This window comes from Pteropus alecto, unplaced genomic scaffold, assembly GCF_000325575.1.
Source record: "Pteropus alecto unplaced genomic scaffold, ASM32557v1 scaffold25, whole genome shotgun sequence".
Taxonomy (NCBI): Eukaryota; Metazoa; Chordata; class Mammalia; order Chiroptera; family Pteropodidae; genus Pteropus; species Pteropus alecto.
Window position 1 is genome coordinate 11,709,004 of NW_006441955.1, and position 19,066 is coordinate 11,728,069.

Sequence of the window (19,066 nt, forward strand, 5' to 3'; positions counted from 1 at the left end):
CGCCGCCGCCGCCTCCCGCCACCGCAGCGCGACTCGGGCCGCTCCGCTCGCAGGACGGGGGCAACTTTTCCCTCCGACTCAACTCGGAGCGTGGGTCTCTCTCGCTCCCCTGCCCCTCCTTTCCATGCCCTCCCTTTCCATCCCTCTCTAGTCTGCACCACCCCCAGGCAAAATATTGCTACTTCACGGCTCCAAATCTGGTCTCTTTTGAATATATTATTTATTTTCTTTGACTAAAAGGCATAAAGTCAAAGTGATTTTGCGCAAAAAAAAAAAAAAAAAAAAAAAAAAAAAAAAAAAATTGAAAGGGAAAAAAGTGTGAACCTTCATACTGTTATGCTACGTTGAGATCTGACCATTAATCACCTACATGAGTTGTATGCTTCATATAAAATGTTTATTCACCACTCCCTTAAAAAAACCTGCTGCCACCTCTTGCCTTCATTTAGCAGGAGATAACGGTTTAATCGGAATACTTTCTACAAGGTTAAAAAGTATCAGTAGTTTTTTTCTCTCCTCTCTAGATTCTGGATTTATTTCCCACATGACATCCCTTATTGCAATATCTAACAGTAAAAATACCGACTGTTTGACCTCAGAAGACTCTTGAATGTATCTTTTATGTTGAAATGGTCTGTTTGGGATTTAGGCCTAACATTAATAATAGATAGCAGTTGCTTTTAGTTATTGCAAAATTTAAAAAAATTTTTCCCTAACAAACTTCCAAAGTTCCTATTTTAGTAACTTGTGGAAGTTGGAATGAAACTTTTCCAACCACTCTGGCAAGGTTCACAATTGCATATGGATAAGTTGCAAAGTGTAAGATAATTTGAATGAGTTACCACTACAGTGAAAATGCTGAGATTCAAAGGCTGAAGTTCTAGCTGGCAAAAGTTTGCAACACATACAACTTGTAGATAATACCACTGTGCTGCAGTAGTAGGATACATTAGCATCTTCTCAAGTGAGCTCTCAAAAGAAAAATTTATATTTTGGGATGGTACATATAGGAGGATACCTGTGTATCCATGCAGGCCAAGGGCATACATGTCAGGTATTTCACAAAGTTGGATTCTCTTGGTTCTTGAACTATTATCACGTTAAAAAAGTTGTTTGTTTTTTAAAGACATGTTTGGCAGTGCGATTGATATATTCACTAGGCCTTCATCTGGAAATACCACTAAGAGAAACGCTTACTTAGTGTAACAGTTTGTGAAGAAAATATACACTAAATAGTGAATGAGGGCCATATATTTTATGAGTTCTTCTTTTAAAAATTGACTTACAATTTATTTAATTTGCTGGAATATTTATAGAGCTTTAGAGCCAGTTTTTAAAAGAAAAACTTAGGTAGTTTATTGGTCGTTAAAGAAAGTCCACTAAGCACAGTGATAAAAGTGCTCTAAATGAAGGAATAAACTTCATATATGTGTATGCAATTTAAAAAAACTTAACCAGGAAAATGCCAGATATCTTATTTTAATCCATATAGGCATATCATAACCAAATCATGTACCTGGCCATAGAATGATAACACAGTAGAAATTTATAGGTGAACCTTTGAGAAGTAGTTCCAGGCATATCAGCATTCAGTGGTTCTTAAACTTGGCTTACTTACAAACAGATCAACGTTTTAGGTGTTGATTCGAAGTCATACCACTTTTGAAACAGGTTTTCAGGTTTGTTTTTATTGGTGGCTGTAACTCTCTCACCGAGTACATATGTAAAAAATATTCTTTGTTTTCTCGTGAATATTTTGAAATATTACGTAGCTTATGACTGTATGTGCAGCAACAAGATTTGTAAAGGCATACTGCTTTTTTTTTTTTTTTAAACTAATATATACTATGCCAGGACATTTCCCACAAGCTAATGATATTCTTTAGTTTTGATGTTCTGGAATATTTCTAATTGTCAGTTGAGAAAGATAGCTAGCACTTTAATTGTGCACGTGAGTAAAGTTATACAAAATATTGTGCTCTTTTATTGGCACAGCCTTGAAACCTTTGGGGAGTAATAAGTTGTAAATACTTCTGATGCAAAATTGGGGACTTAGATTATTCTTAATAATTAGTTGACGTAGTTGGCCTCATTTAAAGATTTTTATGCTGAGATATATGGGCATTTGGTTGGCAGGTAAACAAAATCCTTTTGAACACGAATGAATGCAGTCTGCAATTCTCTGAGAAGGATATTGGGAGTATCTTCAAGCATATTAGAATGTTTATTTAAATGCATATTAGAATGTTTATTTAAAATGTTTATTAATAAAGCTTTTTAATAAGATAACGTTTTAACATAAATATGAATTGTTTGGAACTAAGTTATTCTCTGCATTAGAAAATAGGGCTGAGATTTTAAAATGAAATCCTTTTGGTGAAAGCTCACTTTGTAGTTAAGGTAGACCCCAGGAGTTCTTTGCATAATACCATACAGCTTTGGTCCCTAGCATGTCCTGTGTATATAAGAAAATCAGTCAGTGTGAAGGACTGTTTCAAACCCAAAATTTATGTATTTTAGAGCATTTCAAGGATGAGCTCAGAATTTAGTAATGTTTAAATGCTTTGCGGTTTGGCGTGTACCTTATTAGATAAACTGTGACTTGAAAAATACTACCCCCCTGCCCCCCAATTTCTCTCTTCTCCAGTATGGCAGTAAGAAAGATTCTCAAACATCAGAAATTTAAAAATGCTAATGGTTTTTGGTAAAGAATAATATAATTCTTGTATTTTTCTCTGTTTCCTCTCCACTTAAAGAATGCTCACATGTTATAAAAGCTGACTTTTCTTTTGGATTATTTTATTGAAAAAGAGCAGTTTTCAAAGCTAAACTTGAAATACAAAGCCTGAAATTTGTTTAGAGAAGAAAAAAATAAATGTCAATAATTGAAATGATTTATTATGTATCATATTAATTTATACTTTAAAAAATTGTCATACGTAGTATTTAGATGATTGGTTATAATTTACAATATTTTAACAGACTTCATTGTTAAAATATTTAATCAATTTTAACCACTAAGTTTACATTTGAACATTTAAAAATTTAATAATTGCTTTAATAGTAATAATATTTTGAATATCACAATTTTGTCTCTAAAGTGTATATTTACATGGATATTAAGAACTGAAAAAGAGTGTGTTTTATATTTGTCTGTCGCACACCCTTCTAAGAAAGTCATCAACTACCTCTGATTTTCTTATCCTCCTTTATTTGAAAGTAAATAATTGATCTTTTGGGGGGTGTTGTGCGGCGGAGAGAAGTTATGTAAGATTAGTGTGGGTTGGTTAATCAAAAGTTAAATGTACTCAGATAGCTTTGTGGAGGTTGCTGTTAATTTTTCTTTAATTTTATTTTTATATTTACTAAGAAAATGTCAAGCAAAAGAATAAAAAATTTTAATAAAACAGTAGGAAAAATTTTAATATTTTAAATTCAATATTATTTCCAAATTACTTGAATTTTAAGAGGCAACCATGAAGGTTTTCCTAGAGTCTTGTAATCTTTGTATATACCAGGTTCTCTGTTTTCCTCTGGGAAAAAGCCTGAAATATTATTTTCAAAAATTAAATAATTCTTTTTTTTTAGGGATGATCATTACTGAAGGCATTTCACAATCATATCAGTAAATTAAATGTATTTAGTTGCATCACTATTGTCACAGTGACACATTCTGTTTACTATCTGGCATGTACTTTTTGTTTTTTTTCTTTTTTCCCCCTTTTTGTTTCATTGCTATAGTATCAGCAATTATGTCTTGGGCATAGATATTTTAGTCTGATGAATATTAGATTTATCTCTTCTTTATGGTCCCTGCCATAATGATCTAGGTTTTTGACAAAAAAAAAAAAAAAATTACGTGCAATCGTAATACTTAAAAGGGAATTAAGATGTTACCAAAATGACTAAGAAACATCAGAGTTTACATGCAATGTTTTTAGAGGGAAAGTCTTTATTTTCATTGATTGCAGAGATGATTTTTGCTCCTAGACTTTCATAAACATTGACTGGCATCTGAATGTTTAGGGTTTGCCAATCTGGCGGCCGAGCCCTGGCTGTACTACAAGTAGTGAGGTCAAGGCTGGAGCAAAATTAGATATGCCTTCCTTGAAATAGGGTTAAGATTATATATTGTTATAAGCATTTTAATAAATTTCACTTAACTATCTAAAGGATGAGAGACTGAGGCCTGACCATTGAATCTGGGCACTTTGGTGAACATGCTAAAATATTTTTTAATTTTCTTCTTTTAGTTGTGAGAAATGATACTGGTGTTTGTTTTTTTTTTTCTCCACCCCGCCCCCCACCTTCACCCTTCTCGGGCTTTCTATAGGGATCCTATATATGATTTTGGTAATATAATGCTTGAACCAAATTTCAAGTGAAATAAAGATATGTATATATATATATATTTAAGGAGATCATCTGAAAAAAGTTGTTTCCTTTTGTTTTCAGTCTATTCATATTTATGTTTTTATTCATTTCCCTAGGATGAATTTCATCCTTTCATTGAAGCACTTCTGCCCCACGTCCGAGCCTTCGCCTACACATGGTTCAATCTGCAGGCCCGAAAACGAAAATATTTCAAAAAACATGAAAAGCGTATGTCAAAAGAAGAAGAGAGAGCTGTGAAGGATGAGTTGCTAAGTGAAAAACCAGAGGTCAAGCAGAAGTGGGCATCTCGACTTCTGGCCAAGTTACGGAAAGATATCCGACCTGAGTACCGAGAGGATTTTGTGCTTACAGTTACAGGGAAAAAGCCTCCATGTTGTGTTCTTTCCAACCCAGACCAGAAAGGCAAGATGCGAAGAATTGACTGCCTCCGCCAGGCAGATAAAGTCTGGAGGTTGGACCTGGTTATGGTGATTTTATTTAAAGGTATTCCGCTCGAAAGTACTGATGGCGAGCGCCTTGTAAAGTCCCCGCAGTGCTCTAATCCAGGGCTCTGTGTCCAGCCCCATCACATAGGGGTTTCTGTTAAGGAACTCGATTTATATTTGGCATACTTTGTGCATGCAGCAGGTAAGTGCAATGGTGAGAAGTTGTTCCACTTTCTTGTGTGTATTTCTTTCCTGATGACCTCTGTATATGCCATTCCTGAACACCCTAAGTTGTAGGCCATGTATTTACAGACAGTGCGGTTTCAAAGGTGGGCCAAAGTCAGAATGGCCAGAATCCCCATTGTCTGAGGTGTCATCTTCGTTTGGGTGAAAAAGCATAGCTTTGAAAGAATTATCACTAAGTTCAGTTCTTTTGGCAAGTAGTATCATCAAAGGTGTTGGGTAGTCAGTTATGCGATATGTTTAAATCACATTTTTTGATGTTGGGTGAGAGAAGCCTCATAAAAACCCTTGTAACAAAGAGTATATTTTAACTGGCAAGTGATCTACTTGAAAAGCATTTAGTTTGGTAGTGAGGTAATATTTTTAGCGGCCTTTCTTCAGGGAGTGTTTTTAACCTACTGGGGCCTCTTGAACCTCTTGCTAATTAAGAGGCTGGAGGTAAGATTACTATCAAATTGCTGATAGTTTATGAAGGAGAAAAGAATTACATTAATACGTTAACTTAGTAGCTTTGTATTTAGGAACTTTTAGTGTTGTCTGAGATAAGCTAAGGGAAAAAGCAAACTAGCTCTTTAAGTAACTGATGGAGAGGTTAACCTTAAAAGTAACAAACCTGTATAGTGTATGAGTGCATTGAAAAATTGGTATTGATAATTGATTTAGTGAGTTGCTTTGATTCGTAATAAAATTATTTATTGTTGCCAGGCTGTTTTCAAGACATGTTTTATCTGTGCACATTACAGCATTTCAGGTAGCATTCAGGATAAAACTATTGAGGATTGGATAAAATAATGCATTTTTTACTTTGTTCCTTTCGTCTTGTTTTAGACAAAAGGCTCATTGTGTTATGTGAAAGCTCAGGTCTAGTGTGACTTGTTGACTTTTTATAGGTACATATTGGTCTTGCTAGATTATCTTCATGGCAGTTACTTGGGTCAGATGGGAGAAGGAAGGTTGTAGAATCCTACCAGTAGATTGTTTTGGGGTTCATGTAATTATGTATTTTTTCACAAAGGAGAAAGATAGTACCTGTAAAATCAACACTGTACTGTTTTGCCAAAACATTTTTAATTCTCAAAATGTGAGCTGTTTTTTAAAGAACTCAGCGGAAATCCTAATCTCTATTATTTTTCTCAATATATGTTTTAGAAAGAGAACTTTTGTTATCCATCTGTCCTTACATAAGAAACTGGAGAAATTAACTTTGCAAGCATGTCGCATCATCATTTGCATTCTGTTGGCAGGGGATAGATGCGTATTTTAGAGGATGTGATCTGTAAGTGTTTCAAATATTTGGGTTTCTGAAAATGTATACTTAATTATAAGAAGTGCCTGTTGCTTTACACAGTTCTGGTTGGTGAAAATGAAAAAAGCAACACCTTTCACATGGCCCCTAAACAGGAAAAGTAGCCTCCTCTTAACCCCCTTTCCATCCTATTGTTCTTATTTTGTTTTTTTTTTTCCTGTTGAATAAGCAAAGTTAAAATTCTTAAAAATTTATTTGCACGTGTAAGTGGAGATTCTGATAGGGAAAGGCAAGGTGCAAAAAAAAAAAATGCTTTCAAAGAGCCCTCTTTAAAATCTTATGTTTAATCTTTTCAGTATTTAGAAAAGTCAACAATTTATAAATTATAACAAATGCTTTATAAATTATAATAAATGCTCTAATTGAAAATTGAGGGTGTCAACAGGTGAAGCATATCATTGTTTGTGTTTCTTTACAGGGTAACATCAAAATGAAATATAATATGTTTTTATCAGTATGAGCAGCATCTGTTCTAAGTTTTAGACGTGAACATTTACCTTAGATTTAAAGAGATGTAACCTTTCTAGCTATTGCTGTTACATGTATTCCCTTTCGTTGTTGTTGTTGTTGTTGTTACTGTGCTCTTGTTCCAAATCCTTGAGCTTGCAGTTGCTGTTTTTTTCAGTACCCGAAGGGTTATGTTGGCAAAATGACGTGTAGAAGGTTGCTTAGGAGAGTTAGCATCCTTATTGCTTATGAAAGATTTATTGACAGCAACATGGATCAGACTACCTTTGGTTTGGTTTTCCTGGTGTATCCCAGAATCCCTTGTTAAGCCTGAACACCAGCCAAGTGTTAGGCCATTGGCTTTTACCGAAGCGCAGTGATGGCTGCTTCTCTGTGCGCGCAACAGGACGATTGCAAAAGAAAATATTAGGAGCCTTTTGTCTGAAGATATTTCAAGTTTGAATACAGAGATTTAGAGACCTGTTATTTGTGGAAGAGAAGCTGCCAATACAAATATGAGGTAGATCGGTCAACTTACATACAACTGATTTGACAAGCATCTGTTATAATACTGAAGATTTGTAAACACTAAACAATGTTTTTACCTCCTTAAAAGTTTTGAGAACTTGCCAGTATTGGCAGGAGGCAGAGACTCTGAAACGTGCTTCAAGAAACATGCCAAAACCATTGTGGCCTTTTCACCTATAGTATGTTTCTTTTCTCTCTCTCTCTTTCTTTTAAAATATTATGTTTTTTTCTTCCCAAAAAATCTTATTTTTCCCCTAGGTGGCTACCAAAATGAGATCTTTTTTTCCTTCTAAAAATGCGTACAGCATTTTATCGCTTTATGCCTCGGCCTCTTTGATAGGAAGTTGAAATCTTGGAACACACATGTAAATGCTGGAAGTTAATGCAGAATCAATCATTTTTTGAAAGTAGAAGTGATTTAAGATGTAGTGAGATGCTAAAATATAATACATAAACTACATTCCATTTTTTTCCCTCTAAATCCAGCGGCATTATAACCATGTGAATTTTGTGGCTGATAAACAGTAACAAGTGTAATGAAATCAGTGATTCTATAAGCCTGAGAATTTCATCTCGTTAAAAGTATAAAAGAGTAAAATCATTTTATGCCCTTAGTTTGGTCTCTATTTGAGTTGTCTTTCTTATGTATCATATGAAAACTTGGAGATATTATGTTATTGTGGCAAATGGTTTTCTTCGTGGGCGTGTAACAGTAAAGCTAATTTATGACCAGTCTTTACCAGATGATCTGTATCAGAATCTACAATATACCCGGCACGTGGCAAGGTCACAATTTAAGTTGTTAAGGTCATAACCTTAGCCACCAGGCATTTGACCTTTTAGATAAAGTTAACCTTTGTTCATTAGTAGGCACTCAACCGAGAACTTTCTGGAGAGTTTTTTTTTTTTTTTTAAACTGCTTCTGTATAACTTCTGGTAATGTAATGAGAATCTAGAAAGGTTTTTAGTTGAGTTAGTTAAATTTTGTGAGAGGTTAGACTTTTTAAGAGTCTTAGAGATAGGTTACTGTATGTAGGCCATAGGATGACTGTCACAATTTATTTTTGATATTTATTACCTGCTGCGGGGTAGAATGGAAGCTCCGAGGCAGCTGTGTGGAGAAGTTTAAAAACTAAAATTAAACAAATAGAATTACGTTTAATTCAACTAAGGCCTTTGCTAATTTTCAAGTAGCATTAGGCTCAAAAGCTATGGCACAATGAACATCTTCACTTTTTGCAGATGAGGAATTTTCAAAGATCAGAAGTTATTTTTAGCGGTCTTAAAATTCACTTTGAAAGACTACTAAGTGACTGAAATTTGTCAGACAATTGCTGTAATTGTTAATTAGCAAGTGACAGAACAAATTGAATTTGTCCTAATGGTAGCACAAGTACTTGTTAGTTTTAAGTTGTAGAAGTGAACATTTTTGCACAGTAGTGTTTTAGTACAATAAATACTGATTACGTATTGCTACCATGCTACCTGTTACTACTTTTACTTAGTTTTGCTTGGACTAGGAATAGCAAAGTTCCTGTCACTCACTGAAAGAGCTGTTGCAGTGCTTCGGAAATCTGGTATCTGTCCTGTAAACCTGTATGGTAGTCTTACTGATTACCACAACACCTGTACCATATTGTTCACTTAATTATGCTGGCATGAAAGCTCATTTAAAATTATTTACATTACTTCTAGTTTTGCTCTGATAGTCATGTATTATTCCATTTCAACAAAGAGAGAGACAGACTCCCATTCAGGTGCATTTTAGTTTTATTTTGGCTTCATGATTACCATTCCTTCATATAGTAATAGAGAAAGCCGTGATATGCAGATAGACCAGATGGTCATGTTGACAGATTGAGAATTCACTTCCTACTGCTTCAGAGCAGGTGTAAGATTAGGAGTGTCTGTGTATGAGCGTGTGTGTGCTTCGTGTGCATGTGTGTGCACATCCAGGCTGCACTCAGAGTGCTGTTTAGAGCAGTGGGAATGATATATATATTTTTAAAGCTGGTTCTTTAAATACACAGTAACTATATACATAAAGTTATCAGTGTATATAGCATGATTATTGTAGGAATTTTTAGGTGAACGATGTTAGATTGTTACAGTTTATAATTTTATGCCAAATTATGATAATTTCTTAATTTTTAGGTAACTTAATCACATTAGTTTGTGGCAGTATTGCATATCTAAAATATATTCAATATTTTTTTTTAGCAGGTGTATGTGTGTATGTATGTGTTTACGCTCAAGTGTAGGACTAGACATTATGTAATTAAACTTCTTCAGTACCTTAATAAACTCCTTGGTAGAAGCTGTGCAGTTAGTTCTTGTGATTTATAATAATAAACTGTGTTTGGAAAAAGAAGACTAATAATATACAGTGATATTTAAAATTAATAGAATAAGTTCCATCCTATCTCAAATTCTAACTCTAACTTTGTATGAAACTCGTGATGGATTTTGTGGCTGATAGATCTCCTATAAATTATTGGTATATAGAAACAGTTTTAGAAAATTTTGTTTACCTTTTTGTCTTTCATTTCTTTAAAGGACATAGCACTAACAACAAACTTGAGCTACATATCGCTTTATATCCTTAAGTCTTTTCTGTGTGACTTGAGGATAGTAACAATACCTTTTATTTAGAATTTAGTAACAATATCCTTTATCTTTAATGTAGTGAAAAAGATGGAAATTCAAAGGCAGGGAATAGGAGAAAGAGTTGTTCTGGAGTAAACCTATGAACGGAGGAGGTCAGCTCATTTATGGCTAAGAGGTTTGAGTGTTGGTAAGAAATTTCTCAATGCTGCTGGCTTGGATTTGCCTTGTCTTCTTTTCCACCCAGTGATGAATAGCATTAATTTAAACCTATTTAGGGCTAGTGTGGGAGAAACCACAGCCTTTGTTGTGGTCATTGCTGTACACAGTAGGACTGGGTGTTTCACTTGGTTAAGGCCTCAAGCTGCTTCCAGAACACTCAGAACAGCCTGTCGGCTTTAAAAAACTTTCACGGAAGCAACAACAATTCTAATTGCTCACAAATGTTAATATAGATTATTGAAAACAATTTTGAGGATTAGAATAGGGGAAAAAAAAAAACAAAATACAGATTGAATGCAGTGGATGTGCTAAACACTGGTTTATTATCATTTCAGCAGTAATTTTTCCATGGCTATTTAGAGATTAGACCTTGCTTTTAAATATATTATAAATTGTAAATCCTTGGGAGGTGGGGTAAGGGGAAGGAAGAAGTCAGGAGGAGGAGGAAGAGAATGAATGAACTGGTACGCTTTGTTAAGAGAAACATAAAACTGTGAACTTAATCGCAAATGGAGATGCTCTGAAAAGTGTTTTGGTTTAAGTAATGACTGTAAGAGGATCCCGAGCAGCAAGATATCAAGTGGAGAATTTTATAATCTACCTCTCTACAATTTTTTGCATAGTTTGTTTTAGACTGAAAGACTTTTTGGGGCTTTCGGAGTTTCTATTCAGATTTTTAGAAAGAGAAGTTTCACAAAAATTCTTTTTAGCACTTAGGGTCCAGTTAGGGATACTGTGACACACATAAACTTGAAAAGGGGCTATTGAGATGTTTATTATTATTACCATTCTGCCATTTAAGGTGACAGCTTACAGCGTTGTCAACTTTTTGGCTGTCTTCCACTAAGGCAACTGTAAAATACAAATTAGTGATCCAAACTATAGTTTCCCTGAACTTACCAGAATTCTCTAGCCGCTACTAAGACAGAAATGATTTTTTTCCCCTAGATTTTCCCCAGAATATTAGAAAATGATGCTTTATGTTTTGTTATGATAATTCCACAGGATGACAGTATATTTTATCTAACACAATTAGTCTTCTCATTCTAATGAAATAAACATGGCTTGTGAGGCAAAGAAATAAGTCTACAAATAACAAATTGCGGCAACTCTTTTGCAGAGGATATTTTTGCCATTCTGTTTGAGAAAGAAGCAAAATAAGATAGAATTAAAAGCAGTTCATTTGAGTTACGTATTTTGGTGAGTGTTGGACTTATTTAACATGTAGTACATTGCTAATCCCAAACCCAGAAATGATTAGGATGATCATAATACCCAGAGGCTGAAGCGAAATAGCTAATGTCTTTGCAAACTTTAAACTTATTTCTCTTCATGTCTTTTACATGCCTTCTAGTGGCAAATATTTTGGATCTCCATCAATTGAGAGTTGAGAAAAGGAGATGGATGGAAAAAAGGAAGTAAGAAAGGGAGGAAGGCAAATGACTTTTATTATTTGTTTCACAGCAGGCAGTATACTAAGTTTTGCCGTGTTGTACATTTCTTTTTTCTTCTTGTTTTCAACTTCATAACAGTATTGTGAATAAGTAATACACCCTCCATTTGGATAAGTGAAAATAAAGTCTCAGAGTGGCAAAGTCACTTGTGCAGAGCAGGATTAAACTCAGGCCTTCTGATTCTAACTCCTTTGCTCTTAAAAATAAAATTTAGATCCATTCTACATCCCTCTTTCTATCCTGTTGTTTGGGGTTGGATGTCATTTAAATGGCATCACACACCTACCTTGAATCAAAGAGGAAATAAAAAGTCAAAATCCGAACACTTCCCACGGAGATATTTTACTGTGGAGTTCAGTCCTTAGCTAATAGAATGAGGCCACACTCTGTTAGGAGAGGGAAAAATGGCCTCGTGCTTGTCAGTGTTGGGGTGAAAACCTGGAATGACTTGTTCTTTCTTATTTTTTAGATTGTCCAAGTTTAGTGAATAGAAGTATTATGACACAGATGTAAGAAATTTTTATTTTAACATTTTGATAAGATAAAGTTAGATGAATTGGTTCTAGATGCTTTGAGAAGCCATTGAAAATTAAAGCAAACCTTATTTTAAAGATCAAAGTTTCACGTAATAGTTTGTACTAGGTAGTTTTTTTAAAAAAACATATTTTCTTCTATGCACGAGATACATCTTTCTAACTTCCTTTAATTAGATTTTAAAAATTTAAATTTACTTTGCTTCGAAATAATTCTTTGATTATGGCCTTATGTATAATTATTAAAAAGAAGGAAAAAAATGGAGTTTTTTTAGTTAAAAAGTTTTTGTAATTTAAAATAGAAAGGAAAAAAATGAAAGTAGGGATGAAGGTAGCTTCATCTTAATGTTCTTAAATGACTGATTTATTGACAGATTTATTTAATACCCTTATTTTTATTTCTTTAAACTTAGGCAAGATTAGCTCTTAATGATTTCAGTGCAAAAACTCAAAGCCTCGTTTAACATGAATTTATATTTGTAAATAGAAAAAAAAAGACTAACAAAATATAATTTATACTACGTTAATTCATTTTATATATTAATTCTTCTAGGGTTTATTTAAAAAGCAAGTTGCCAAACTGGAACTTATGTTGAGTGAAATAGAAATGTAACTTTCTCTTTAAGTTTTTTAGAAATGCTAATAAATCTTAAGTTAGGGTTGTTGAGTATCAGTTATCCTGGAAGGGGAAATTTTAGGTGTATGAATAAAAGTGATTAAATTGGAGACAAAAAAGAATTGAATAAAGAAATAAGACTCATATACCTGTTGTCTTCTTCATCTAGTTCCAGACTGCCTGCCTTATGATGTTTTCTGGTAAAGGTTTATGATGGTCTCAAATAACCTGTAGTTTCCAGACATAAAACAGTTTTTGGGTCATACAGAGTCATAGACATATTTTAATGGATTTTTAAAAATGCTCTATGGGTTTAAAAAGTGAGATGAAATAAAAGTAACAATAAAACATTTAAAAGGTGAATACTATTTAAAATTTTGTATGTATGTCTGTGTAGCATCTGCCATTGTCGGGCTGTTGTCTTTGTTGCTATGGTTTAGGCGATTTTATTTCCTTTTGTAATTTTGCCAGCCGTGATTGGGTAGTGCAACATGTTCACGCCGGTGGGGAAGAGGTATCTGTGGTGAGTCATATAGCTTGATCTGGGTTGTAATTTTCTGGTAAGGAAAGGTATTTGTCAGTGGATAATAGGAACTGTGGTGCTACAATATCAATTTTCATTTAATTTTTGAAATTAGAGACATGTTACTTAATATGGGAAACTAGGAACTATCTGTCTGTCTTATGTGCTAGCTTCTTCCCTCTTCCCGTGTTGGAAGCATTTAGAATTCTGTATTTTCATCTCAAAGAGATCAGTTATCTAATTTTAAGCTCTTAAATTAAATGAATATTGTACGTACAGGGTCCCATCGTTGTCACTGTGAAATATTCCATTGCTTTTCAAAGGAGCTGACATTACAGGTTCTTAGGTTGACAAATGCTCATCAACTTTTGTGAAAATTTTGGCTGCAGAAGGCGTAAAGTCAAAGGAGGGCAATGGACAGATGGATTTTAGGGTTGGGATGATATCAAGCCCTTCTTCGTGGCATTTTTAAATATTACAAATGAATGAGAAATGGAGATGCTTAAAGAGCTTACTATAGAATGACGATTAAGATAATTGTGTATGTGCATGTAAACCTTTGTAGTGTACACAGAGCTGTCTGGGCTCAGATATAATAGCAAATTAGCAATGAAAATTGTAAATTTTTTTTGTGGAGTACAATTCACAAATAATATTAGATATTAAAAATGTTGATGGAAAAGTGTATCTGAGAATATATTTTTAGCATTAAGTAATTGGAAGTTAAAGATAAGTGGGTTACAAACATTGAAGATGAAGCAAAGATTCTGGATAAGAATTTGGCAAAAGATGATCCACATCTTTGTATGACTGTGGCAAGATTTTTGCATAGATGCATATTATATAAACATTACTAAGTTACTAAAGTGTCTGATTGATTCATTTAGTTGGTTTTCTCTTCCCTTTTAAATGGTAGAGGTTCTGTTTTGGAAAGTAATTTCAAGTAACTTTTGAGTATGAAGTCTTTGTAACTCCATGCTGTTCAACAGCTAACTATTGTATGTACCTGTCAGCAAAAGATAGTCATTGCAATACTTTTATTGTATGGCCTTTTAATATGTGGCAAGGACTTTTATTAAGAATTCATTTTATTTTTAAATTTACTTCTTGAAGTCCCTCCCTTTCCCTAGCCAATCAAGAATTACAGGGGTTTTTAAGAAGATTCAAATAAATTTTTATTATTTTCTAGGCTCATTCAGGGTATAGACAAAGTCTTGTTTTTTTTTTTTTTTTTAAAGTCTGGGATTCATGTTTTTTAGATTTTCTGTGAAATGGAGGAGGAAAAGAGATTAACGGAAAAGTGCCATCTCATTGAGCCCAGGATGTATACAGTTCTTTGGAGAATGAGGATATTGCAATCTGAAATGTTAGGGTTGAAGAACTAATTGTTCTAAAGATATTTGCCCCTCATCTCAGAAAAGACAGCAAACATGCAAAATGAATAAATGTAATCCTTTGTACTTTAACCACCTACATTTTTAAACTACAGTGACTCTGATTTCTCTAGAAAGGTCAGAGGTTTCAGACAGAAAGCTTTGTAATTCTTCAAAGAGAGACATTTTCAATTTTGCTATATAAAGACTGATTATGCATGCCTTTTTACTTTATTTGCAATTGAGCTTCAGAGGTGCTGGGGTGGGGGTGATGCTGAATAAGTCATGAGACATGTCATGAGACAGCAGTATTGGAAGGAAACATAGATTGGAGAGGAATATAAATTCACATTTCGAAATTCACATTTTTGGCCTTTCCTATCAATCACCTTATTTAAAAGTGAGGACAGAGCTGTGATAGTACATTTGGCTTTGTATTAGAGCATGCTATTACAGACTCTTTAAACACTTGGTCTAATTCAAGGAGTTTATATATTTGGGTGCTATTTCTTAGGATCAACTTTGTTGGTTTTCTATGTTTTCTGAATTGTAGATACAGATTTCTTTGATTTTGTGTGAGTTTCTTTGTTTCTATTTTGTTTTCCTTTTGAACTTCTCCAAGTTTTGGAAAATTTTTTGTGTGGGGTGGTGGGGTGAGTAGAAATCTTAAATGACTTTTGTTGTGGATTACTCCTTGTTATTCAGGAAGTAGAGGTTCAGAGTGTTAGTAATTCACTCAAAGTCTTGCCAGTAATAGTAAGTGGCACGGCCAGATTTAAAGCCAGGTCCGTCAGACCTCAGATTTGTGTTAACTTCTATAATACTTAAATTGGCTTTTCTTATACATTATTTTATTAGCTCTTCATGTAAACCTTAAATTTTAGGTAAAAGAGCTTTTACAGTTTCCTTTATATAGATGAGTAAGCAAAGAGGTTGAGTAAAGTGTCCATGGTACATGGTTAGTAAGTTGTTACGGCTGCTAACTAGCTCAGACGCTTCTGTCGCTTGTTTGTACTCTCTGAGGTGTTTCTCAATATATCAAGCTCTCTAAGCTCTGCCTCAGAGTTTATGGATGGGATCAACAGTGTTCTCTGGGAGTACATAATTGTACTAAAGCCATTGTTTCCTTTGAAGTTTAAAATGAAGTGAGAAACTAGAGCTTTTTCTAGTTTGTCAATAGATTCAAAGTTTCACACTTTGGAGGAAACTTAGAGAAAACCTTCATTTTACAGGGGAGGAAAATGAAACTTAAGTCCATGCATCCCAGGAGCTCTGGAGATAGAAAATTCTTGTATAAATTGAAGAGCAGTTATAGCATGCTATTACCATTTGCATAAAGGTGGATGCTTTTTGTTTGGGGTTGGCATAGGGGATCTATTTTTGGTTGCATTTATTGACAAATTCCACCATGTCATTGGCAACTTGGTTCAGCAAACATGTTTTGAGCATTTACTATCTATTAAACACTGTGCTAGGTGCCAATGATACAAAACTAAAGAAAATACTATGCGATGAGTTGATGCTATCTCAGATGTAATTTCTTGAGAAATTAGATTTAAAAGCTTTTGATGTTTTAAAATTAGGATCCTTCCAACTAATAGCCAATATGAAGTTTTAAACATTTGCAGAACCAGTTGCTGAAATCGCCTCTTTTACTGTGCAATTGGTGTATGTTTAGGAATTCTATCATGTGATGATACTTCTACTAAGTGTTAAATTTTTATTTTCTTATGTCAGAAATATCCATGTAAATGGGAGGAACATCCAAGCAGGCACGGGACAGGGCACAGGTGGTTTCTATTACTGTATAGTTCACTGAAACGTGTTTTCTCTAAAGAAAGCTGGTGGTGCACAAAAAAAGTTCTGTTTTTTAAGGACATCTTTCTAGTAATGCTGAAGTATAAAACAGAGTTATAGGAAAACTAAACAGCAGGAGAATGAGGGAGTGAAAAACAGTAAGGAAAGGGAAGGCCTTGGAGAGCAAGCTGTGGTGAATTCATTTGGCAGTTGGTAGTAGTTCTTAAAACATAGCCAAGTCCTAGTAGCATAACCTAAATTCTCTATTTTGCTCCATCTCTGAAGAAAGTTAGCAGTCTTGAGACTTTTATACTGAAGTGGATTTTAAATTGTCCAAGATCTCAAGCTGCTTTGTCTTTCTTTCTCTCGTTAAAAGAAAACAGATACAGATATGCATTCAAACAGAAAGCATGGAAGAGGTCCTGTACGTGCGAGTGTTTGTGTGTTAACGGTTCAGGTGTGAGGCTCTTTTAGGAAAGTGTGTACAGATGGTGATAGGAAAGAGAAGAACTTTCGCATATCTAATAAATGAAATTCCAACAACGACACCAACAGCAGTCTGGTGGTCCCAAACATTATATATTGAAATTTTTTTGTTCTGTTATATCTGCTTGTTGTTTAATCTGAAAGTGAAGTCTATTTCTTCTCCAGCCATTAAATATGTGTGCTTTTCTTCATATGGAGAGAACAAATAATTTGTTCAGTAATTATTTTCAAAAGGCAGAAAATGTGTGTGTAACATTGAGAATGGCATGGGATTGTCATAGAAACTCATCTGAACACTGTAAATAAAAATGGCTGGGGATTAGTTACAGTAACGTGGGACTTCATGAAACTCAAGACACATTTCTTTGTTTTATAGTCAGTAAGAGAAGTGAGGCAAACTTGATAGAGTTCATGGGATGTTAGCCGTTCAGTTCCTCCAGGGAAAACCATGTTGTCTTCAGATGAATAAGCCACATGGATACAAATATCAGAATTCACCTGATGAGCTATACCTGATATTTCTTTTAAGTATCTTGATTCCAAATAATGAAAGTTTAAAAGTTTGAAGATCTCTGTTTTTTCTACTAATCTTTAGACTCATCCCCTCCCTCTCTTTTCTTCTCCTATGTCTTATTTTCTTATAATATTGAATAGCATTTTTAGATATCTGGCCTTATTCAGTTTTCTTTAGTCTCTCATGTTTTCATGTAATAAGAAAAAAACTGAACACATCGATAAACAGCCTCACTTAATGCTATATATTTTATGTTATACATATAGAAATTGGAATTATGAGTCTGCAATATAACACCCTTTTTTTCTGTTTTTTAATCTATTGTTTAGAAGGACATTTTTATAGTCTCATTGTCTAAGTCCAACATCTGGAAAATGGGTTGCTTATCTTTAAATTTGGACTGAATCCCCAGTTGTAGCCTCCCACCAGGGTGATGTTTCAATAAATGAATGCATCGGCCTTGAATCCTTGAACTTTTGGAGCTAGAAGCTGAAGTCTGAGATAGGGCTTCAGAACTTGTAGGAGCTAATGTAGTGGAATGGTTCATGCTTCAGACAAGCCCCCTTTCACAGTGCTGTACATTACTGAATGTTCTTGTTTGTAATCAAGATAATAGATACAATATTTAAATAAGGATAGGGTGTATTTAGACAAATGTGGGATAATTAAAGTGAGTCAATTATCTTTCTGGATTGAGTTAACCAGTGAATACAACTAACTTTGAAACTGAAGAGAGCACATGCAAAGACATAAATAAAGATATATGTCTGGAACATACAGGAGTACCCTGTCTTTCTTCCTGTCTTCCACAAGTCTCTACCCACACTTTACGTGTATGTGTGTGTGTGTGTGTGTGTGTGTGTGTGTGTGTATGTATGTATGTATGTGTGTATATATATGTATATGTATATGTGTGTATATATTTCTTTTCCTTTTTCTTTTCTTTTTTCTTTTCTTTGTATTATTCCTTCTACTTGGAATGTCCTCACCCACCTTTAATTGGCTCACATTACTTAAGCCTTCTTTTCACCCCCGCATTGGGCTCAGGGCTCCTTCCCTACATCCCAATAGCATCCTGTTAGCACTATATTAGAGTACTCACCATTAGCACTTCCTGCATCATAATAAAATGACCAAGCTTCTAAATTGGACCATGATTTCTTTATGAGCAGAGACTGGATTGTATTTTTTGGGTACCCCCGCATCCCTACAGGTCCATAGGGCCTGGCAATTAGTATATGCTTAGTATCTTTGTTGAGCTGGGGACTAAATGGGTTGAACAAAACAAAAAAAAATGTGAGAAGCTGATAATATAAATTTTAAAACTAGGTAACATAATATAGTGTTTGGGTGTTTATTTCAGGGCTGAATTTAAGTCTATATATTTTTTTTGCTGGATAATTTTCCTTCTCACCCTATCATGCTAACTGATTTCTGTTTCTTTACCAAAATCTGGTTTCATGTTAACCTAAAGGGATTATTGACATGCAAATAATTATAATTCTGAAAAGTAAGGTTTGGTGGTGCTAGACTTATTTATAGAATATTATCAGGCTATTTGTTTTTCCATCTAAGATCCTGGTCTTGACTTTTATCTGAA

At 34.2% G+C, this 19,066-nt stretch overlaps 1 protein-coding gene across 2 annotated transcripts in view; it reads left to right on the forward strand.

Annotated features, from left to right (window-relative positions):
• NFIA (nuclear factor I A) overlaps positions 1-19,066 on the forward strand; it is a 348,065-nt gene that overhangs the window by 1,110 nt on the left and 327,889 nt on the right. For both annotated transcript variants that reach the window (XM_015595051.1, XM_015595052.1), the window contains exon 2: positions 4,491-5,022. In XM_015595051.1, coding sequence (XP_015450537.1) covers positions 4,491-5,022 — 532 coding nt within the window. The remainder of the gene's footprint in view (positions 1-4,490; positions 5,023-19,066) is intronic.